The 18,987-nt window shown below is 40.7% G+C and overlaps 1 protein-coding gene across 1 annotated transcript; it reads left to right on the top strand.

The window, feature by feature from the left end:
• Positions 1-12,826: 12,826 nt before the first annotated feature.
• Positions 12,827-18,757, top strand: trim35-28 (tripartite motif containing 35-28). The gene is made up of 6 exons (XM_074653160.1): positions 12,827-13,510; positions 14,750-14,845; positions 15,723-15,953; positions 16,063-16,085; positions 16,309-16,427; positions 17,128-18,757. The coding sequence occupies exons 1-6, from the start codon at positions 13,079-13,081 to the stop codon at positions 17,661-17,663; spliced, it is 1,437 nt and encodes a 478-aa protein (XP_074509261.1). The 5' UTR covers positions 12,827-13,078; the 3' UTR covers positions 17,664-18,757.
• Positions 18,758-18,987: the final 230 nt, after the last annotated feature.

Here is an 18,987-nt window from a genome sequence, read left to right as displayed (position 1 = left end):
TATAGGGGTTACAGTTCAATATATCGCGATACTGTTACCAAGGCGATATAAAAAATCTCAGTAAAAAAAGTTACTTTTTATGCAGTCAGAACAGTGAGATCTGCTTTTGCATTTATCACAATCCCTGTAACATCTAACATCCCAACATCATAGTACAACTTCTCTGACATACTAACCTACAATGTGGTGAAACCACTTTTAGTAACAACCAGAAGCTGCTAAAGGAAGTAGGGCCAATATCTTTGCAAATGAAATAAAGTATTGACTGAGTTAATCTTTGCATGTAAACTATTAATTAAAAATCAATACAGTGTTTTTGAGAATCAATAAAGTATCACAAAACATAATATATCAATACTCAATATGTTCTATATTTTCTGACACCCTTATAGACAAAGAATTTAAAAAAAAAGTTTCAATTCATTCATTGAAACACTTAACAAATCAGAGATCTAGACGGTGATTCAGTGATCTGTGAACAAGCTAGTAATCTTTATTCCGCCCTCATGTCTTGTCTCGTTGATATAGGGAATTTACACCGATGTAAAGATATGAATATACTAAAAAACACATGTGAGTAGGCTGGTACACTTTCCATAGAAACCGATGATGATTAACAATATTTTGCTGGCGTGATCATTTGTAGAATTTAATGGGATTTTTTTAATGTAACATTCAATAGATGTTGAAGCTATTAATTAATTTTCTGAACTGCACATTTTGATTGGATTAGATCCCTTTATTAACCCCCACATTTGTGGTCCATTCACAATGACAATAGCAAAAGAGACACAAGGTCACAGCAGACAACATATGAAACTGTCACTACAGTAGTAACACTAACACAGAAACTAGCACATATTCAAAGAGGACGTTAGTATAGCTTACAGGAGCCTGTTTAAAGTTAAAAGCCAGTGTAACTACAAACAAGCAATTAATAGATAAAATGATGATCATACTGGAAGTGATGCACCTAAAAAGACTAATAAAATCTGCAATACACATGAAACTAAACCTTAAAAATATCTAAGCCATTATATCAGTAAAAACAAAAATACAGATTCAAAATGCAACTTTGACAGCTCATCTTGAATTTCACCTGTAAAAAGAGAGAGACAAGTGAAAAAACTGCAGAGCAGCGAAATGAGTATCTTGTGGTCGTGCTGTTCACCTATATCATCTCTCCTACCAATTTACAGGAACTACTGAGGTTTTGTTCGTGGTATTAGTACAAAGATGTATGGCAACAGTTTGTACTGACACACAAACACAGCAGCAGCTCACACTTTTGAACCAATGAAAAATAAGAATGATAAATAATCAGTGGACATCTTCCTTTTTGGTTAATGGGTATATCCTGTGGAGTTTTAGACCTCCAGTAGCGCTATTGAGCTGTTTTTCTATTAGTGTTTTATAGGGCTGCCCCCTCTTAGTCGATTAGTCGGTCGTTTTGGTCTGAATTGACTAAGATTTCTTTAGTTGATTAGTTGTTTTTTATGCTTTTTTTCACGTGGAATGACTTATTTCCAAAAACCTATGAGCACATCTCTGGTAAACACAAGATTTAAAGTGGTGCTTTTGTGTGATTCTTTGTGGAGAAACTCAGTTTTACAGATCTGTTGATTAAATCAACTGATAGATTAGTCGACATAATAACAGGTGGTGGTAACATGCTGGGATATGATTCGATGTGCCAGCAAAGACAAGAAAGAAGAAGACTGCAAGCTAGTAAACTTACGCTGCATTCCAAATTGTATACTTTTTCTGCTTAGTTTTAGTACATACTGCAGCCGCCCTTACAAAGTACTGTTGCATGCAGTATGCATACAATTGGGATATACTACTTTGTCATAACATTGTGCCTTTAACTTTGACCCTCTTGCTCATATATCCACTGCGCAGTGGGTCAGAATAGACAGAAAATGATGTGTTGGGCACGCAGATAGGAGCTGGTCTAGTTATTAGAAAATATTAAAGATAATTATCAATATTTATCAAATTAATATTAATAAATTATCAATATATTAATAATAACAGGGCACCAAATTACAGTGGTACATAAGATCAAAAGACATTAAAATGGCTAGAGGGTTAGAAAAGATGGTTAGTTTGCATGCAAGACCCTTTGTCTATGTGGCATAACTTAACACATCAGATGTGGCAACGCCAGCTAACCAAATATCCTGACAACAAATAAAATCACAACAGTCAAACTCAATGAATTACATTAAACCAAATCAATACATGTACATTCACAGAAGTTAAGTTGAACAGTCTTGCTCAGCCGTGTGCCATTGCTAATGCTAAGGTAAGCCCAGTACGTTACCAATCCATGAAAGAAAAAGGTTGCAATTCTAAGTTGGAGGAGTTGCAGAAAGCAGGCTGGAGAAAGTGGTTCAAAGGTCAAAGATGTTGTCCTTGCTGTTTGAGATCCAGTTGTGCAGTTTGGAGGAAGCAGGTCGCTTCAGCAGAGCTGGTTCTGCAGCTTCTGGTCTGTAGGGAGAGCAGGGCCAAAGGGAAAGAGAAGGAGAAGAGCAGGAGAACAAGAAAGAGACAGAACAAAGGTCATCCTCTGGTTTTATCCTGGGAGGATTTCACAAGTAGGTGTGAACGAGTCATCATGCTACAGTAGCCAATGGTTACTGAGCTGAGTCCATGGGTCAAGGATCATGTGACTGAGTTCATGTGGGCTCTTGCCACCATCTTGATGGCGGGTCCCAACACAAGCTTGCTTTCTGCAAAATTTGACCAGATGTAGTAGGACATCCTGGTATTTTTGGCTTACTGCATTTGACATATTATGTATTGGGACATACTAAATCTTTGTCTGGCATACTAAATAGTATGGTAGTATGGGTATTGGAACACACAGATGGATGTAAGCAATGCTGGATTTAAAATACTTCCTTTGCAAACGTTTTATGAAGAAGGAAATGCACTCAACACGTTTGTTCACCTCAGAGTAAAAATAATTTCACATTGCATCTTTAATGGCTTTATCAAAAACTCCTGATACTATTTATATACTGCTTATCAGTGTAAAATCTGTCCATAAATCATTTTCACTAACCATTTCATACATGCAGCCATTGTCTCTAAAACCTCAAGATTTTTATCTCACCTTTTTTTTGTTCTCGGTATTGCTCATGTGTGCACACACCAGCACCCAAACATGACACCTGTGACAGCGCTGTGTTTTAGTGTCTTGTCTGTTTCCCCTCGCCCATCTCCAAAAGGTTCAGAGCGTGTTCCTGTTTGTTTCACACCTTTTCTTTCCACTTCTGTTTTGCAGGGCTTATGCAATTCTTGTGGTGAGAGAGGCTGATGGAAGTGCACGCATCTGGTCATGAAAGTCAAACTAGTGTCTTTTTCAGCCCTCAGCCAGAGGCAAACATTACACTGACGATTTTACATAAAATGGAAACAGCATGCACGCCTTAAGGTTTACTGTATGGTAGAGCTGTGAAATGCAGTGTGTTGGACTTGCTGGATTAAATCTTAACTCCCAAAAATCTCATGTGACGTTCCAGTTTTCAAATATTTGGAGAAGGACAATTTATTATTTGAAAGCCTGAAGGACATATGGAAATGTTGATAGTGTCAATGTGGTTTCAGACATTGAAGTGTTTCATTTTGATATCCACACTACATTTTGGCTGAAACTGCAAAACACAGTAGTTATGTGTGGCTGTTTTTTTTACTTCAAAAACCCAATGTCACTGTTCCTCCTAAGTGAGGAAGTGTTATACACTTAAAACCACACTACACGTACAACACTTGCAACAGTTTTTTTTCCATTAAATCATTTAGTTAAATGGTTCCACTTTTGTCTATAAAAACTTTAAGAATGTGAATAAAGTGAGATAAACTAAAGTATGTATGTTTTTCACGAGACGTGTCACGTGTAGGTTGTGAGTGTGCCCCTAAATTTAGTGTGATTTTAAAGTGCAACTGTGAAACCATGGAGATATGTCACTTGAGGAACTGAAAGAACACAAATACATACAAAACATATTTCCACATGCTAGTTTTGATTCCTATAATCCTGTCCTATATTGTTGCCCATCCCGTTGCTAAGTTTGAACAGCAAGCAATCGTTTCACAGCCAGTAATCAGTGCATTAATTCAACAATTACAAAGTTCAGTGTTGCATTATCTTTAACTCCCTGTAATGATGCTTGTGAGATGCACAGCTCACAACAATATAAGATGAAGAAACTATTTTTGGAAGATGTATTCATTCATTCATGATGTTAATTGAATATCAAAACTAGTGCGGTCAAAGTTAACACGATAACGCAAATTAGTTTTAACGCCACTAATTTCTTTAATGCATTAACGCAAATTGCAATTTTTAGGGTGTAGCGGACTCAGTTTTAAAGCTAGATACTGGTATCATATGAAACTAAAACAACATAAGGAATCCATCAGTACCAACCATGTCCTGCAAGCTTGTCTGGAAGGAGGTTAAATAACCCTCCAAACCTGTGCTAAATTTTGACAAGGAAAACTGTCCCTTGACCTCTGACCTCAAGATATGTGAATGAAAATGGGTTCTATGGGTACCCACGAGTCTCCCCTTTACAGACATGCCCACTTTATGATAATAACATGCAGTTTGGGGCAAGTCATAGTCAAGTCAGCACACTGACACACTGACAGCTGTTGTTGCGTGTTGGGCTGCAGTTTGCCATGTTATGATTTGATCATATTTTTTATGCTAAATGCAGTACCTGTGAGGGTTTCTGGACAATATTTGTAATTTTTTTGTTCCATCTTCAACCGCTTATCCGGGATCGGGTCGCGGGGGCAACAGCTCCAGCAGGGGACCCCAAACTTCCCTTTCCCGGGCCACATTAACCAGCTCTGACTGGGGGATTCCGAGGCGTTCCCAGGCCAGAGTAGAGATATAATCTCTCCACCTAGTCCTGGGTCTTCCCCGTGGTCTCCTCCCAGCTGGTCGTGCCTGGAACACCTCCCAAGGGAGGCGCCCAGGAGGCATCCGTGCTAGATGCCCGAACCACCTCAACTGGCTCCTTTCGACGCAAAGGAGCAAGGACTCTACTCCGAGTTCCTCACGGATGACTGAGCTTCTTACCCTATCTCTAAGGGAGACGCCAGCCACCCTCCTGAGGAAACCCATTTCGGCCGCTTGCACCCGCGACCTCGTTTTTTCATAGGTGAGAGTAGGAACGAAGATTGAACGGTAGATCGAGAGCTTTGCCTTCCGGCTCAGCTCTCTTTTCGTCACAACGGTGCGGTAAAGCGAATGCAATACCGCCCCTGCTGCTCCGATTCTCCGACCAATCTCACGTTCCATCGTCCCCTCACTCGCGAACAAGACCCCGAGATACTTAAACTCCTTCACTTGGGGTAAGGACTCATTCCCTACCCGGAGTAGGCAATCCACCGGTTTCCTGCTGAGAACCATGGCCTCAGATTTAGAGGTGCTGATTCTCATCCCGACTGCGTCACACTCGGCTGCGAACCGATTCAGTGAGTGCTGGAGGTCGCAGACCGATGATGCCAACAGGACCACATCATCTGCAAAAAGCAGCGATGAGATCCTCAGCACACCGATCTGCAAACCCTCCTCCACCCGACTACGCCTCGATATCCTGTCCATGAATATCACGAACAGGATTGGTGACAAAGCGCAGCCCTGGCGGAGGCCAACCCCCACCGGAAATGAGTCCGACTTACTGCCGAGGATCCGAACACAGCTCTCGCTTTGGGCGTACAGGGATTGGATGGCCCTGAGAAGTGCCCCCCTCACCCCATACTCCCGCAGCACCCCCCACAGTATCTCCCGGGGGACCCGGTCATATGCCTTCTCCAAGTCCACAAAGCACATGTAGACTGGATGGGCATACTCCCAGGCCCCCTCCAGGATCCTTGCGAGAGTAAAGAGCTGGTCCGTTGTTCCACGGCCAGGACGGAATCCGCATTGTTCCTCTTCGATCCGAGGTTCGACTATCGGCCGAACCCTCCTTTCCAGCACCTTGGAGTAGACTTTACCAGGGAGGCTGAGCAGTGTGATACCCCTGTAATTGGCACACACTCTCTGGTCCCCCTTTTTGAAAAGGGGAACCACCACCCCGGTCTGCCACTCCTTAGGCACTGTCACCGACTTCCACGCGGTGTTGAAGAGACGTGTCATCCAAGACAGCCCCTCCCCACCCAGAGCCTTCAGCATTTCAGGGCGGATCTCATCAACCCCCGGGGCTTTGCCACTGTGGAGTTGTTTGACTACCTCAGTGACTTCCACCAGGGTAATTGATGATGGTCCCCCATCAGCTTCCAGCTCTGCCTCTACCATAGAGGGCGTATTGGTCGGATTCAGAAGTTCCTCAAAGTGCTCCTTCCACCGCCCGATTACCTCCTCAGTTGAGGTCAACAGTGTCCCATCCTTACTGTACACAGCTTGGATGGTTCCCCGTTTCCCCCTCCTAAGGTGCCGGATGGTTTTCCAGAAGCACTTTGGTGCCGACCGAAAGTCCTTCTCCATGGCTGCTCCGAACTCCTCCCACACCCGCTGCTTTGCCTCCGTCACGGCAGTGGCTGCTGCTCTTCGGGCCCGTCGGTACCCTGCAACTGCCTCCGGAGACCTCCGAGATAACATATCCCGGAAGGCCTCCTTCTTCAGTCGGACGGCTTCCCTGACCACCGGTGTCCACCACGGTGTTCGAGGGTTGCCGCCCCTTGAGGCACCTAAGACCTTAAAACCACAGCTCACCGCCGCAGCTTCAGCAATGGAAGCTTTGAACATCGTCCACTCGGGTTCAATGCCCCCAACCTCCACAGGGATGCCAGAAAAGCTCCGCCGGAGGTGTGAGTTGAAGATCTCTCGGACAGGGGCCTCCTCCAGACGTTCCCAGTTCACCCTCACTACGCGTTTGGGCTTACCAGGTCTGTCCAGAGTCTTCCCCCACCCTCTGACCCAACTCACCACCAGATGGTGATCAGTTGACAGCTCCGCCCCTCTCTTCACCCGAGTGTCCAAAACATGCGGCCTCAGATCAGATGATACGATTACAAAATCGATCATCGACCTTCGGCCTAGGGTGCTCTGGTACCACGTACACTTATGAGCATCCTTATGTTCGAACATGGTGTTCGTTATGGACAATCCATGACTAGCACAGAAGTCCAACAACAAACGACCACTCGGGTTTAGATCAGGGAGGCCGTTCCTCCCAATCACGCCACTCCAGGTGTCTCCATCGTTGCCCACGTGCGCGTTGAAGTCTCCCAGGAGAACTATGGAGTCCCCTACTGGAGCCCCATACAGGACTCCATTCAGGGTCTCCAAGAAGGCCGAATACTCCGAACTGCTGTTTGGTGCATACGCACAAACAACAGTCAGAGTTTTCCCCCCCATAACCCGAAGGCGTAGGGAGGCGACCCTCTCGTCCACCGGGGTAAACTCCAACATAGCGGCACTCAGCCGGGGATTTGTGAGTATCCCCACACCCGCCCGGCGCCTCACACCATGGGCAACTCCAGAGAAGAATAGAGTCCAACCCCTATCCAAGAGTACGGTTCCAGAACCGAGGCTGTGCGTAGAGGTAAGCCCTACCAGATCCAACTGATAGCGCTCCACCTCCCGCACAAGCTCCGGCTCCTTCCCCCACAGAGAGGTGACGTTCCACGTCCCCAGAGCCAGCCTCTGCCGCCCGGGTCCAGTCCGTCGAGGTCCCTGGCCTTCACTGCCACCCGTGTGGCAGCGCACCCGACCCAAGCGGTTCTTCCCGCAGGTGGTGAGCCCACAGGATGGAGAGGAGGGGGGTGCCACGTTCCTTCTTCGGGGTATCCCCGGCCGGGTATGTATATTATTGGAATTGTATATTATTGGAATATGTATATTATTGGAATATGTATATTATTGGAATTGATTTCCAAAATATGTATATTATTGGAATTGATTTCCAATAATATACATACATTTGCATAAATCAAGCATATTTGCCCACTCCCATGTTGATAAGAGTATTAAACACTTGATAAATCTCCCTTGAAGGTACATTTTGAACAGATAAAAAAATGTGTGATTCATTTGCAATTAATCGTGATTAATTATGGACAGTTATGCAATTAATCGTGATTAACAGTTATAATCGATTGACAGCCCTAATCAAAACACATTGAGATGATTTTCCTTTCATTGCTATCCGAACACTTGCAGCAATGGTTTTGTGTATCCCTCTGCTTGAACCATTCCTTCCTTCAGCAGTTTCTGGTTTTGACTAAAAGTGGTTTCACCACATTGTAGGTTAGTAGGTCAGTAACATCGGAACCCAAATGCACTTGAGGCTCTATATCCATGGCAGCAGTGATGGTTACATCATCTGATGATACACTGAAATGTTTCAGTCCTGACACATCAAACCTGTTTGTTTACAAGCTTCCTGATTAACAGAAGGAAAGAGTACTGGGCTCAGACCTCAGATCTCTGACAAAATCCATTTGACAATGTGGATTTTGGTTTTAAGCTGTCTGTATGATTCCTGATCCGATAAGGTTCTGGTAACAACTCCTGCCTGAAGACTAGATCTTATGTGGTTAGTGGGGGAGAATACAGAATGTTTCGTTAATGCACAATTTGTTTTTGTGTGCATAAATGTGTCATGCTGTAAGGGAGTTGGCCTTGACACACACGATTGTCTTATGTACTGTCCCACGTGGTTTTTGCTCTGATCGTCTAACCTTGCTCACACCAACTATCATCTTGCCTCCCCTAGTGGTCTTAAATTTCCTGTCCAGTCCTAGTGTAGTTACATTTCTTATCATCCTCGAACCTGCACTCTGCTAGAACTAGCTAATCCCAAGTAACTCCCTTGTATGAATAGACAATGCTTTCACACTCAAGCAGGGTGGAAGGTGTGGGGGAAGGCTAAACCAAGATTATAAAGAATGTTGTGAGGGAGCTCTTTGTCTTTAACAATGACTTGTCTGCTGTATGGACCCAAATGCATTTGCTTAATAAATTGTAATTGCTTCTTAACTGAATGACCAGAGACTGTTTATTAAATAATTTCTCCAACATTCGCAACACTGCCCACAATGGCCTAATACACCCAGATATAAAATGTATTATATATTAAAAGGATAGGGTCTAAAGAGTGTTTTAAAACCTTAATTTGGTTGAGATACATTGTCAGTGCCGATGTGAGTTTGGTTTATTTGTGAAGCCTTTGCCCTATAAAGTTTTACAACATTAACATCACAAAACAGCCAACCCCCAAGAGAGGGCGAAACTCACACGAAAACAGATGACTTGTGCCACTTGGGTAGTACCCGCAGCACCCTTGTGGATTTCCTGTGTTACATTTGCTGCTGTGACTCATAAACCATGTTCTTACTCTTTATATTTTAGCAGCGCAGTGGGTATAGTTTAACAAAAACAAAAACTGACTGACATGATAAATATGTATGGCTGAAAAACGTAGCTTCTTTCTTACATTTTGTGTCGACAGTGTGCGAAATTCACCACTTTTTGACAGGAATAAACTTAAAGAGGACCTATTATGCTTATTTTCAGGTGCATACTTGTATTTGGGGTTTGTACTAGAACATGTTTATATGCTTTAATGTTCAAAAAACACTTTATTTTTCTCATACCGGCTGCTGTACACCTCTTTTCACCCTCTGTCTGAAACGCTCGGTTAGAGCTCCCGCCCCCCCGAAAAGCCCAGTCTGCTCTGATTGGTCAGCTGGCCCAACCAAACCAAACTCTTAAGACTCCGCTCCAGCTCCGCTCTAACTGTTTTTTTTTTAGGGCGTGCCAAACTAGCCGCTAGGCAGATATTATTCAAATGTGTTACTCTGTGACATCACCATGTTACAGAAGAAAAGGTGGGACTTCAAGTGAGGCCTTTCAGGTGGTTCAGGAGCAGTGTTTCTGTGGGGGAGAGTAACACCCTGTGGCGTCGACTTTGGGCTTTGTAACTTTGCAGACCTTCAACATGCGCAAAAAAATTATATAACACACTAAAGGAAAGAGAAAAAGCACAAAAGCATAATAGGTCCTCTTTAACACTTCATAAAAAGTGAATTTGTTGTCAACTTGCTATTGCTACATATAGGTGCTGCACCATTGAAAAGTCACACTCGACAACCCACGAATGAGTACAATGAAAGGTGTCTGTGGATGGAGAGAAGTTCTTAGAGACCCACATGTGTTACACAAACAGCTAGCGTGCTCACTCGTGTGATGTTCAGATGTGGTAAATAAAGTGTTTTTGAACACCTGCTTGAAATTCGTCACTCAATAGAGCGAATCTTTTGGGTAAACAAACTGAACCAAATCACTTCCTGAAACCATTCATTAATTTCTCAGTTCAGTTTAGTTTTAAATATACAGTATTGTTAATTATTTCTATTTGTATGAAATCTTGTCAATTATGTCCTTGATTTAATATTTGATTTTGCACCACAGTTGTAGTTTTATATTTATTTATTTTCTGGCTTTTTCTTGTCAATATTGTTTTTATTTACACTGTAATTTATATGTTCTACTTTTATTATTTCTTGTTTTCATTTCAGTATAATAAAAAATATTTAAAGACTCGACATTTAGACGCAAACGGTATCTTTATCCAACTTTTTATACAGAACTGATTCTAGTGATTCAATACACTGAAAATACTGCTTTGCATATCACTAATCTCCAACATATAAATGCATAGAACACATGGGAAATGAGGGCAATGTCTGTTTTTGGTTAGAACAATATTTTTTTTTCAGTCCTGTACAGTATTTTAGGGTGTTTTAGTTAGTTTGAATGTTTTAGTAAATAATCTTAACATATACTGTATCCAACTGCAGCCCCCTTCACACCCACTGCATTTAATCATGGCTACGCTGTGCTACTTTTAATTGCAAAGGGTCATTTAAAGCACACACAAAGACTACACGTCTGCCACACATAATGTCATGGTGAGCTTGAATGTGGTGTGTTTCAACCATTTCACTGTAGCAGGTTGACCACACTAGTCACATCCTGGTGTCACATAACCTACTGTAATGGCACCGTGGCTCCATCTGTTGGATATACTCGTATCACGAACTACCAGAATGGTGTTTTTAAACCTGTATGTGGAAAAGCCAATGAGATGATTTGGCTTTTAAAAACAGGATATACAGCAGCTACACAATTGAAATATGAAAATATGGCAAAGAGGTTTAAAAAAACACACTAAGTCCTGGCACTGTAGTAAGATACTGTAACAACCATGTCTGTGTGCCAAATAATGAGTGAGACACTGATAACAAAAAGGTCCTTCACATGAAAACAGCACTTTATTACATGGGCTGCAAGACCCTAGTGTAAAAATAGCAAAAACAACTTATTGGTCTTCACCAATGTGATGTGTGTGGTGCCCTCATACACTCTGCTCTGCTTAGAGAGGAAGACAGAGATTTGTGTCAACTCACTCATGATACAGCAACGGTTTGGTTATCTGAGACCAGCACATGTTGGTGTGGTCTTTCCTGTGTTGACAAAAACAAAACTGTTAAGTTCAGGGTCATGTTTATATGTTAGTCCTACCACAGCAGCTACAGCTTCTACCCAGAAGCCGACACTCCGATGAACACTTAATCAGTCATACACTGTCAATAACCCTTTAACACCAAATATCCATGGCTGCCGTTATAGATTGTAATTCATACACTGTTTAATGCACATTTTTAGAATATAATTACAGTCTTTAATGCACATTTTTGCACAGTTTTAGATAATTACAGTCTTTAATGCACATTTTTCGTAATATGTAAATATCATCTGTCACTTTATGTACATATTTTAATATGCGCATACCTGTCACTGTAAATATAAATCCTACTCACTGCAAATACATAGACATCTTCACATGTACATACTGTACATAATAATCCAGTACACGTATATCCATCCAGTATTTATTTCTTTGCACAGCATTATTTACAACTTCCAGAACACTTGACTTGTACAAAGACATTTTATTTATATTTTATTATTGTATTATTTAATCTGTTATTTATCTTCTGTGTAAATAAATTGAGAAAGCTGCATAAAACCATTTTTCTTTCTTTTTTTTAAATTTTGTTTTCCTTTATTTGTTTTTACTCAGACATTTACATAAACATACTTAATTAGATACAAATATGAAGTGACAATGAAATTATAAAACACACAGATAGAACATGGGGTGCTTTTCATGTGAAATAAGATAAAATACATAATAATAATAATAAAAAATAGCATTTAGAAAAAAGGAAAAATTAAACAAAAGAAGGTGCATTTAGGGGAAATATAATATACTTACTATTTGTATACTTCTTATGGTTGTTTAACTTTTTTTGTATTTTTAAAATTATGTTGGCTTAGATCTTTCTTCCTTTTTTGTTATTGTTTTTTTTCTCCTGGGGTTGGTTGGGAGGTCCTTTGTATAAGCCTGTAAGGCTTCTTGACCTCTCCTGACACATTTTTCATTGACTGGATTTTGTGAAGTTTTATATGTGCAAATAAATAAATAAAAAATAAAAAATAAATATGTTAAGATATATTTTCTTTTTTTCTGTACTGTTTTTATGTATGTATTTCATTGTTTTTATTGGATTGTTTTCCACTGTTTGGTTAGGTTTAAAGCTTAGATCTTTCTTCCTTTTTTGTTATCGTTTTTTTTTATGTGCAAATAAATAAATAAAAATAATCCTGTAAATTTCCCCGCTGTGGAACTAACAAAATTATTATTTTATTTTATGTTATCTTATTTTATAATCTCTGTTACAACCTCCAGATGCAGTAGAGGGCGGTGTTGTATAAACCCTGCTGCAGCCTGTCTCTGACAAAAACAGGAAAAGGAGTAGGCGGAGGAACAGAACAGGAACGAGTTTGACAAGCTCTGAGAGATAGAGCACTTCGAGGGTGTTTTCTACTTTATAAACAAGTCCTCGATACTATTTTTAATTTTCTTTGTGAGCGTAAGAAACCTGGTGAAGTCTTGATACATCACACAGAGCCAGGTGGGTGCGTATTTGTCTGTTTGGGTGTTTTCTTCAAAGTGAAAGTAAAGTGCAGCAGGCCCTTGTAGCCATGGCTGACAGTATGGATGAAGACATGCCGGAAGAGGAAGAGGCTCCTCTCCGGAAGGATCTCACCTGTCCAGTCTGTCAGGGCATCTTCCAGGACCCCGTGCTGCTGCCCTGCTCCCACAGCTTCTGTCGGGAGTGTCTGCAGAAAAGCATCGAGTTCAACAAGAATTGCCCCTTGTGCAGGGAAGTGGTGCCGGAGGGCGTGCAGCCCACCTCCAACCGCGCGCTCAGCAACGCTTGCGAGACTTTCCTCAAACAGTCCAACTGGAGGTCGAGCCAGAAACCTCCAAGTGATGAGTTCACCTGCAGCCTGCACCTGAAGCCTCTGGAGCTGTACTGTGAGAAGGACGAGGAGCCTGTGTGCGTGGACTGTGTCACTCTGCACAACACACACATGCTGTGGCCACTGAAAGAGGGGGCTCCGATGTGTAAGGTGAAGTACTCTCTCACCACTTTTTATTTATCAATGTTCTTTAATGACACTTACAGACACACCTGGAAAGAAAAGAACAACTTGATTTCAAGTTGTGTTGACTGAATGAAAGAAAAGACACAACAGTGAGGCTATAGACCATTTCATAGTGTGTTTTTTTTACTTTTGTACTCTCTCACCACTTTTATTTATTTTTTTATTATATTTCTTTGCACACATATAAAACTGCACAAAATCCAGTCAATGGAAAAAAATAAAAAAATGTGTCAGGAGAGGTCAAGAAGCCACAGGCTAATACAAGGGACCTCCTCCCAACCCCAGGAGAAAAAAAAACAATAACAAAAAAGGAAGAAAGATCTAAACTAACATATTTTTAAAAATACAACAAAAGTTAAACAACAACAAGAAGTTATAAAATTAAATTAAAGGGGACTTCTGAATAAGCAAACTATGAGTAATACATTCACTTATTAAAGGGACAGTGTGTAGGATTTGGTGGAATCTAGTGGTGTGGTTGCAGATTGCAACCAACTGAGTACCCCTCCGCTCACTCCTCCCTTTCCAAGGCTGCAGTAACGTGAGCCGTGGAGTGCAAAACCGTGGTAACGCAGCTCACCTCACTCAGAGGCCATCTTTACCATAATAACACTACTTCAGGAGCAACAGAAGTCAGAAGGCAGCTAGTGGTACCACTGTTTTGCACTCTGGATCACGTTACCGCAGTTTCACAAGCGTGTTGGAGAACTACGGTGGCCTTCAAGTAACGTAAAAACGTGAAAGACTCTCTGGAGCCAGTGTTCGGTTTGTCCGTTCTGGGCTACTGTAGAAACATGGCGGTGCAACATGGCGGACTCCATGAAGAGGACCCGCTCCCTATGTAGATATGAAGGGCTCATTCTAAGCTAACGAAACTTCAAAGTTTTTCAGTAGTTTTATGGCTATTGTGTTTTTTCTTTTACATTTTTTTTTTTTTTACATCTGTCCGCCCTTTTCCCTACACACTTCATCCACATTCCCATAATCATATGGCCCCAGTAATAAACATAATCTAAATCCACCTTTTCTGGTTACTTTTGGTTGTCCCACCAAAATAATTAAAGACATTGAGGATAACATGGTGCGTCCTCAATGTGGATACAGGTTGAGGGAATACAGACAACATCAGTCACTAGCCTAAAACATATTTTGACGACGCTGTTTTCTTTTGGTTACCTCGTGTTCTGCTTTTCCACCCTGCAGAAGGAACTGCGCTTCAAAGTCCAGATTTTTGAAAAGAAAGTGGAAACATACAAGAAAATGACACGTAAACTCGGCAACGCAGTGGAGTACATCAAGGTAAAGTTACTGTCACGTCTCACGCTGTTCATATCACATTCATCTGTTTATGATCATTAAACTAGTTTATTATTATACAAGCTGCAAAACTGGTCCCTTTCCCTCAGACATCATCTTCAGTCCTTGAACCAGATACCCCTTGTTCAGCTCCACTGGGGCTGATTTGTACCTGATCTTGACCTTTGACTTCTGTGGAGAAAAGCGCTTCCCACAGGGATCTGTTAAGAAATTTGCCCCTGACATTGACTAGAAATCAGAGATTGAAGAATATGCATACTGCTAGATATTTGGAAGGAGTTCTTCCCTTACACAATGAAGGTGAGAGATAGTTTTCTGCAATACATGCATGCATGGGCGGATTATGAGACAATAGGCCCCTGGGCACAGACGTGCAAAGGGTCCCACCAAATCTCCTACATAGGGGCCAGACACAGGCTTTATGGTTGTTTAGCTTAGCTTTGTAGACATTTTGTGTCTTTTTGTTGTTGCTTTATTTCTCTTTGTGGTCATTTTATGTCTCTTTTGTTGTGTCTCTTTGTGGTCATTTTGTGTCTCTTTGTAGTTGCTTTGTGTCTCTTTGTGGTCATTTTGTGTCTCTTTGTGGTCATTTTGCATCTCTATGTTGTTGCTTTGTGTCTGTTTGTGTTTTTTGATGCCCTTCCTGGTTGGCAAGTGTCTCTTTGAGTGACATTTTGTAGGTGTAGGTGGGCCTGTGCCCAGTAGGTCCGTTCAGTAATCCATCCATCCATGCATGCATGGTACTCAAGCAACAAGACCCTCCGCAAAGAGATAGTACAAGACATATAACACACTGCACATATCTTAATTCATGCTTGTATGTACACTATATAATGTCAATTATCTTCTCTTAATGCAGTATCAAGCTGAGCAGGCAGAGAAGCAGGTCAAGGCGGAGTTTGAGAGGCTCCACGAGGCGCTTGTCACAGAGGAATCTCTGCGTCTAAAAGCCCTGGCTACGGATGAGGAGCAGAAGATTGCTGCCTTAAATGAGCTGATTGAAAAAACAAACAAGGACATTATCGCTTTGAACAAGCTCAGTGATAATCTGAACAAAGAGATGGGCAACGAGGATCTACCCTTCCTACGGGTAGGAGAAGGCAGTTCATCTCCACAGACTTCTAAGACTGTACATTGTTTTGTCTCTGATGTTTAATAAAACATTAAACTAATCTCAATTACTCTCTTTTGTGTTTTAGAATTTCCAGAAGTTAAAACGAGAGTAAGTAATGGCAAAACTCACCGTAGCAATCACAAATATTATGCGCTATTAAATCTCTAAATCTACATGTGTAAATATCCACTGCAGAGTACATTAGAAAGTACATTTCACCATATATTTGCATTTTTCCAGTTACATATCTGCTTCATCCAGGTTTCTGCTGTATTTTGTGGATTTATAAATGTCTCTTTGTTAACTTCACATATTGCCATCTTTGCTTTAGAGCCCAGTGGACTCGTGAAGAACCTCACCTCACTGATGACTGTCTTTTGAACATGGGCAAGCATGTCGGTGCTTTGAGCTTCAACATCTGGAAGAAGATGCAGGCCCATGTCAAATATAGTGAGTAATTTACACTGGGAGTTGGGAATGGCCTGTGGTTTTAAGGACTGGGAGTCTTTTCCCGAGTTGGACCAGTTTATGTTTGATAGTGTAATATCTTTAATATTGATTGGACACCAAAAAAAGCATTTCTGAAGAGCTTGCTGGTGTCCATTATTATTTTATTGGTATACTAAAAACATAAGTCTGAGTATTGGCACAAAATACCACAAGTCTTCAGTCTATAATCAATCAATCAATCAATCTTTATTTGTAGCGCTCTTTTCATTCAAATCAAATGTAACACAAAGTGCTTCTCACAATACAACAATTTACTGTGAGGAAACGCCAGAGGTAGGATTAGAAATACATAAAAACTCTAACTTGGTATACCAACATATAAAAATAAACAAATAGACTAGAATACATGAATAGATAGATAAATAAAGCTCAATTAAAGGCCAGACTAAAAGGTAAATTACAATAAACAATTAGCCAGATGAATAAATAAAGCTCAGTTAAGGCCAGAATAAAAAGGAAAAAATACAATACATAATTAGACTGATAAATAAATAAAGTTAAATTAAAAGCCAGACTAAAAAGGTAGGTCTTGAGTTTGCTTTTAAAAATATCAACATTCTCCGCTGCCCTAAACATTACATGTGACCGAACAAACGTTACCGATATAACATAGTTGCGTCTTGTCTCTTCCTGTGTACAGATCCAGTGGTGTTGAACCCAAACACCGCCTCTCCATGGCTGTTCTTGAACGCTGACCTGTCCAGTGTGAAGGAAAGCACAGAGCGGCTGACCACCCCTGACAACCCGGAGCGCTTTGATCCCTGCGTCTTTGTCCTGGGTGCCGAAGGTTACACCTCTGGGAAACACAGATGGGATGTCATTGTTGGTGACAACCCTAAGTGGATTGTGGGAGTGTGCAAAGAGTCAGTGCCCCGTAAAAAGAAGTTCACGGTCTCAACGAACCGTGGCGTATGGTCCATAGGACTGAGCAAAGGGGTGTACACCGTTTCAACACCTGAGCGTACAGAGCTGCAGGTGCAGCAGCGCCCTGAAAGGATCCGCATTAAGCTGAATATAGATAAGGGAGAGGTGTCGTTTTGGGATGGGGGAACAGCAAAGCATCTTGTCACTTTAACACACGAGTTTGATGAGAAGATGTTTCCTATTTTTGGCCCTGGGCTCCATAGTACGCCCATGACTATGGCTTCGGCAAAAATAGCTGTACACACCTCATGATGGGCTGATATACTGCAGAGACATGGTTGTTGACTTAAAGCTGTAGCATTGAAAATAAGAATAATCAATCTTTTTAAAAACTAAAAGATAAACTTTAGCCCTCAAAAAGGGATGAATTACAAATTAGTGTAGCAAATAAAAGACTAAAATCTACCAATGAGAAGAAATGAAACATAATAAAATTGGGGAAGACAATCAGAATATAGATAAAACGTGTTGAATGGGACATGAAATATACTAAAATGGAATTACTAAAAATAATAGAGGATCTCAAACAAATCGTTTCAGAGAGATGATGAAAAGAGGGGGGTGCAGCACAGCCAGTATGGGAAAAATAAAGTGTTTTTTGTTTTTGTTTTTTACATTAAAGCATGTAAATATGTTCTAGTAGAAACCTAAAATACAAGTAATAATAATGTCAAAAATAAATTATTTGTGATAAAAATAAATGTCATAAAAAAATGTAGTTTATTAAAAGCCTTGCAGCTGCATGATGCACAAGGTAGAGCTGAGAAATGACTTTCTGAATGCTGACAGCGTACAGAAAATCACAAAAACTGAGACCAAATTTTTTAGATGTGCCTTATCTTTTGTTATCACTTTATTATGGAGAGACAGATGAAAATAACACAGAAATAACTGGTGGCCAATACTGATAAAGTTTGAAGAGATGAATAAAACTGTCTCTCTTGATTTATTTTTGCACTGGAGGAAATCTGTGACATCCAGCTCTAATCATTTGCTTGCTTCACTATCTTTTTTGGCTAGTTATGTTATCTTTGCACAATTTCAGTTCAATCAGGAATCAGTTGAATGAACTGCCTTTAGGAAATGCTCTTTAATTCATTGTTGTACTTACTTTATATGATTTTGTTGATTCTGCTCAAATATTGTGGTCTAAAATGTTGGTTTTAGTATGATTGTATTTGATCACTCCCTCCCACAAAGTGTGGCCTAGAAGGAGTCCTGCTCATCGGGACACAGCTTTAGGCAATAAGATGTCCTACTGCTGCTGCTCCGAGTCTGTATATGCAGAAATCTGAATTTGCTTTCTCCATATAAACACTTGTTCAATAAAATACATTAAAATCAAATTTGTTTTGTTTTATTCATTATAAGCATATAATTTATTCTTGGCTAATTACAATTAAAGTACATTCTGCACTTGAGACATTTGATTAAGCCTACATGGGAATTATATTTAATTGATTATATTTAATTTATGATAATTCATTCATTCAATCATTCATATAGATATATATATATATATATTCGATTTCATGTGGGTAATTGATGTAACAAACTATTACCAAAAGTATGTTGA

This window comes from Sebastes fasciatus, chromosome 12 (assembly GCF_043250625.1).
Source record: "Sebastes fasciatus isolate fSebFas1 chromosome 12, fSebFas1.pri, whole genome shotgun sequence".
In the NCBI taxonomy this organism is placed as follows: domain Eukaryota; kingdom Metazoa; phylum Chordata; class Actinopteri; order Perciformes; family Sebastidae; genus Sebastes; species Sebastes fasciatus.
This window is presented reverse-complemented; position numbering and strand designations above follow the sequence as displayed.

What these genes read in the sequence shown, in the direction of transcription:
- trim35-28 (XM_074653160.1), top strand. Translation starts at nt 13,079, where the DNA reads ATGGCTGACAGTATGGATGAAGACATGCCGGAAGAGGAAGAGGCTCCT. An exon ending in AGGATCTACCCTTCCTACGG is followed by an intron (nt 15,954 to 16,062) that starts GTAGGAGAAGGC and finishes TTTGTGTTTTAG; the next exon opens with AATTTCCAGAAGTTAAAACG. An exon ending in GCAGGCCCATGTCAAATATA is followed by an intron (nt 16,428 to 17,127) that starts GTGAGTAATTTA and finishes TCCTGTGTACAG; the next exon opens with ATCCAGTGGTGTTGAACCCA.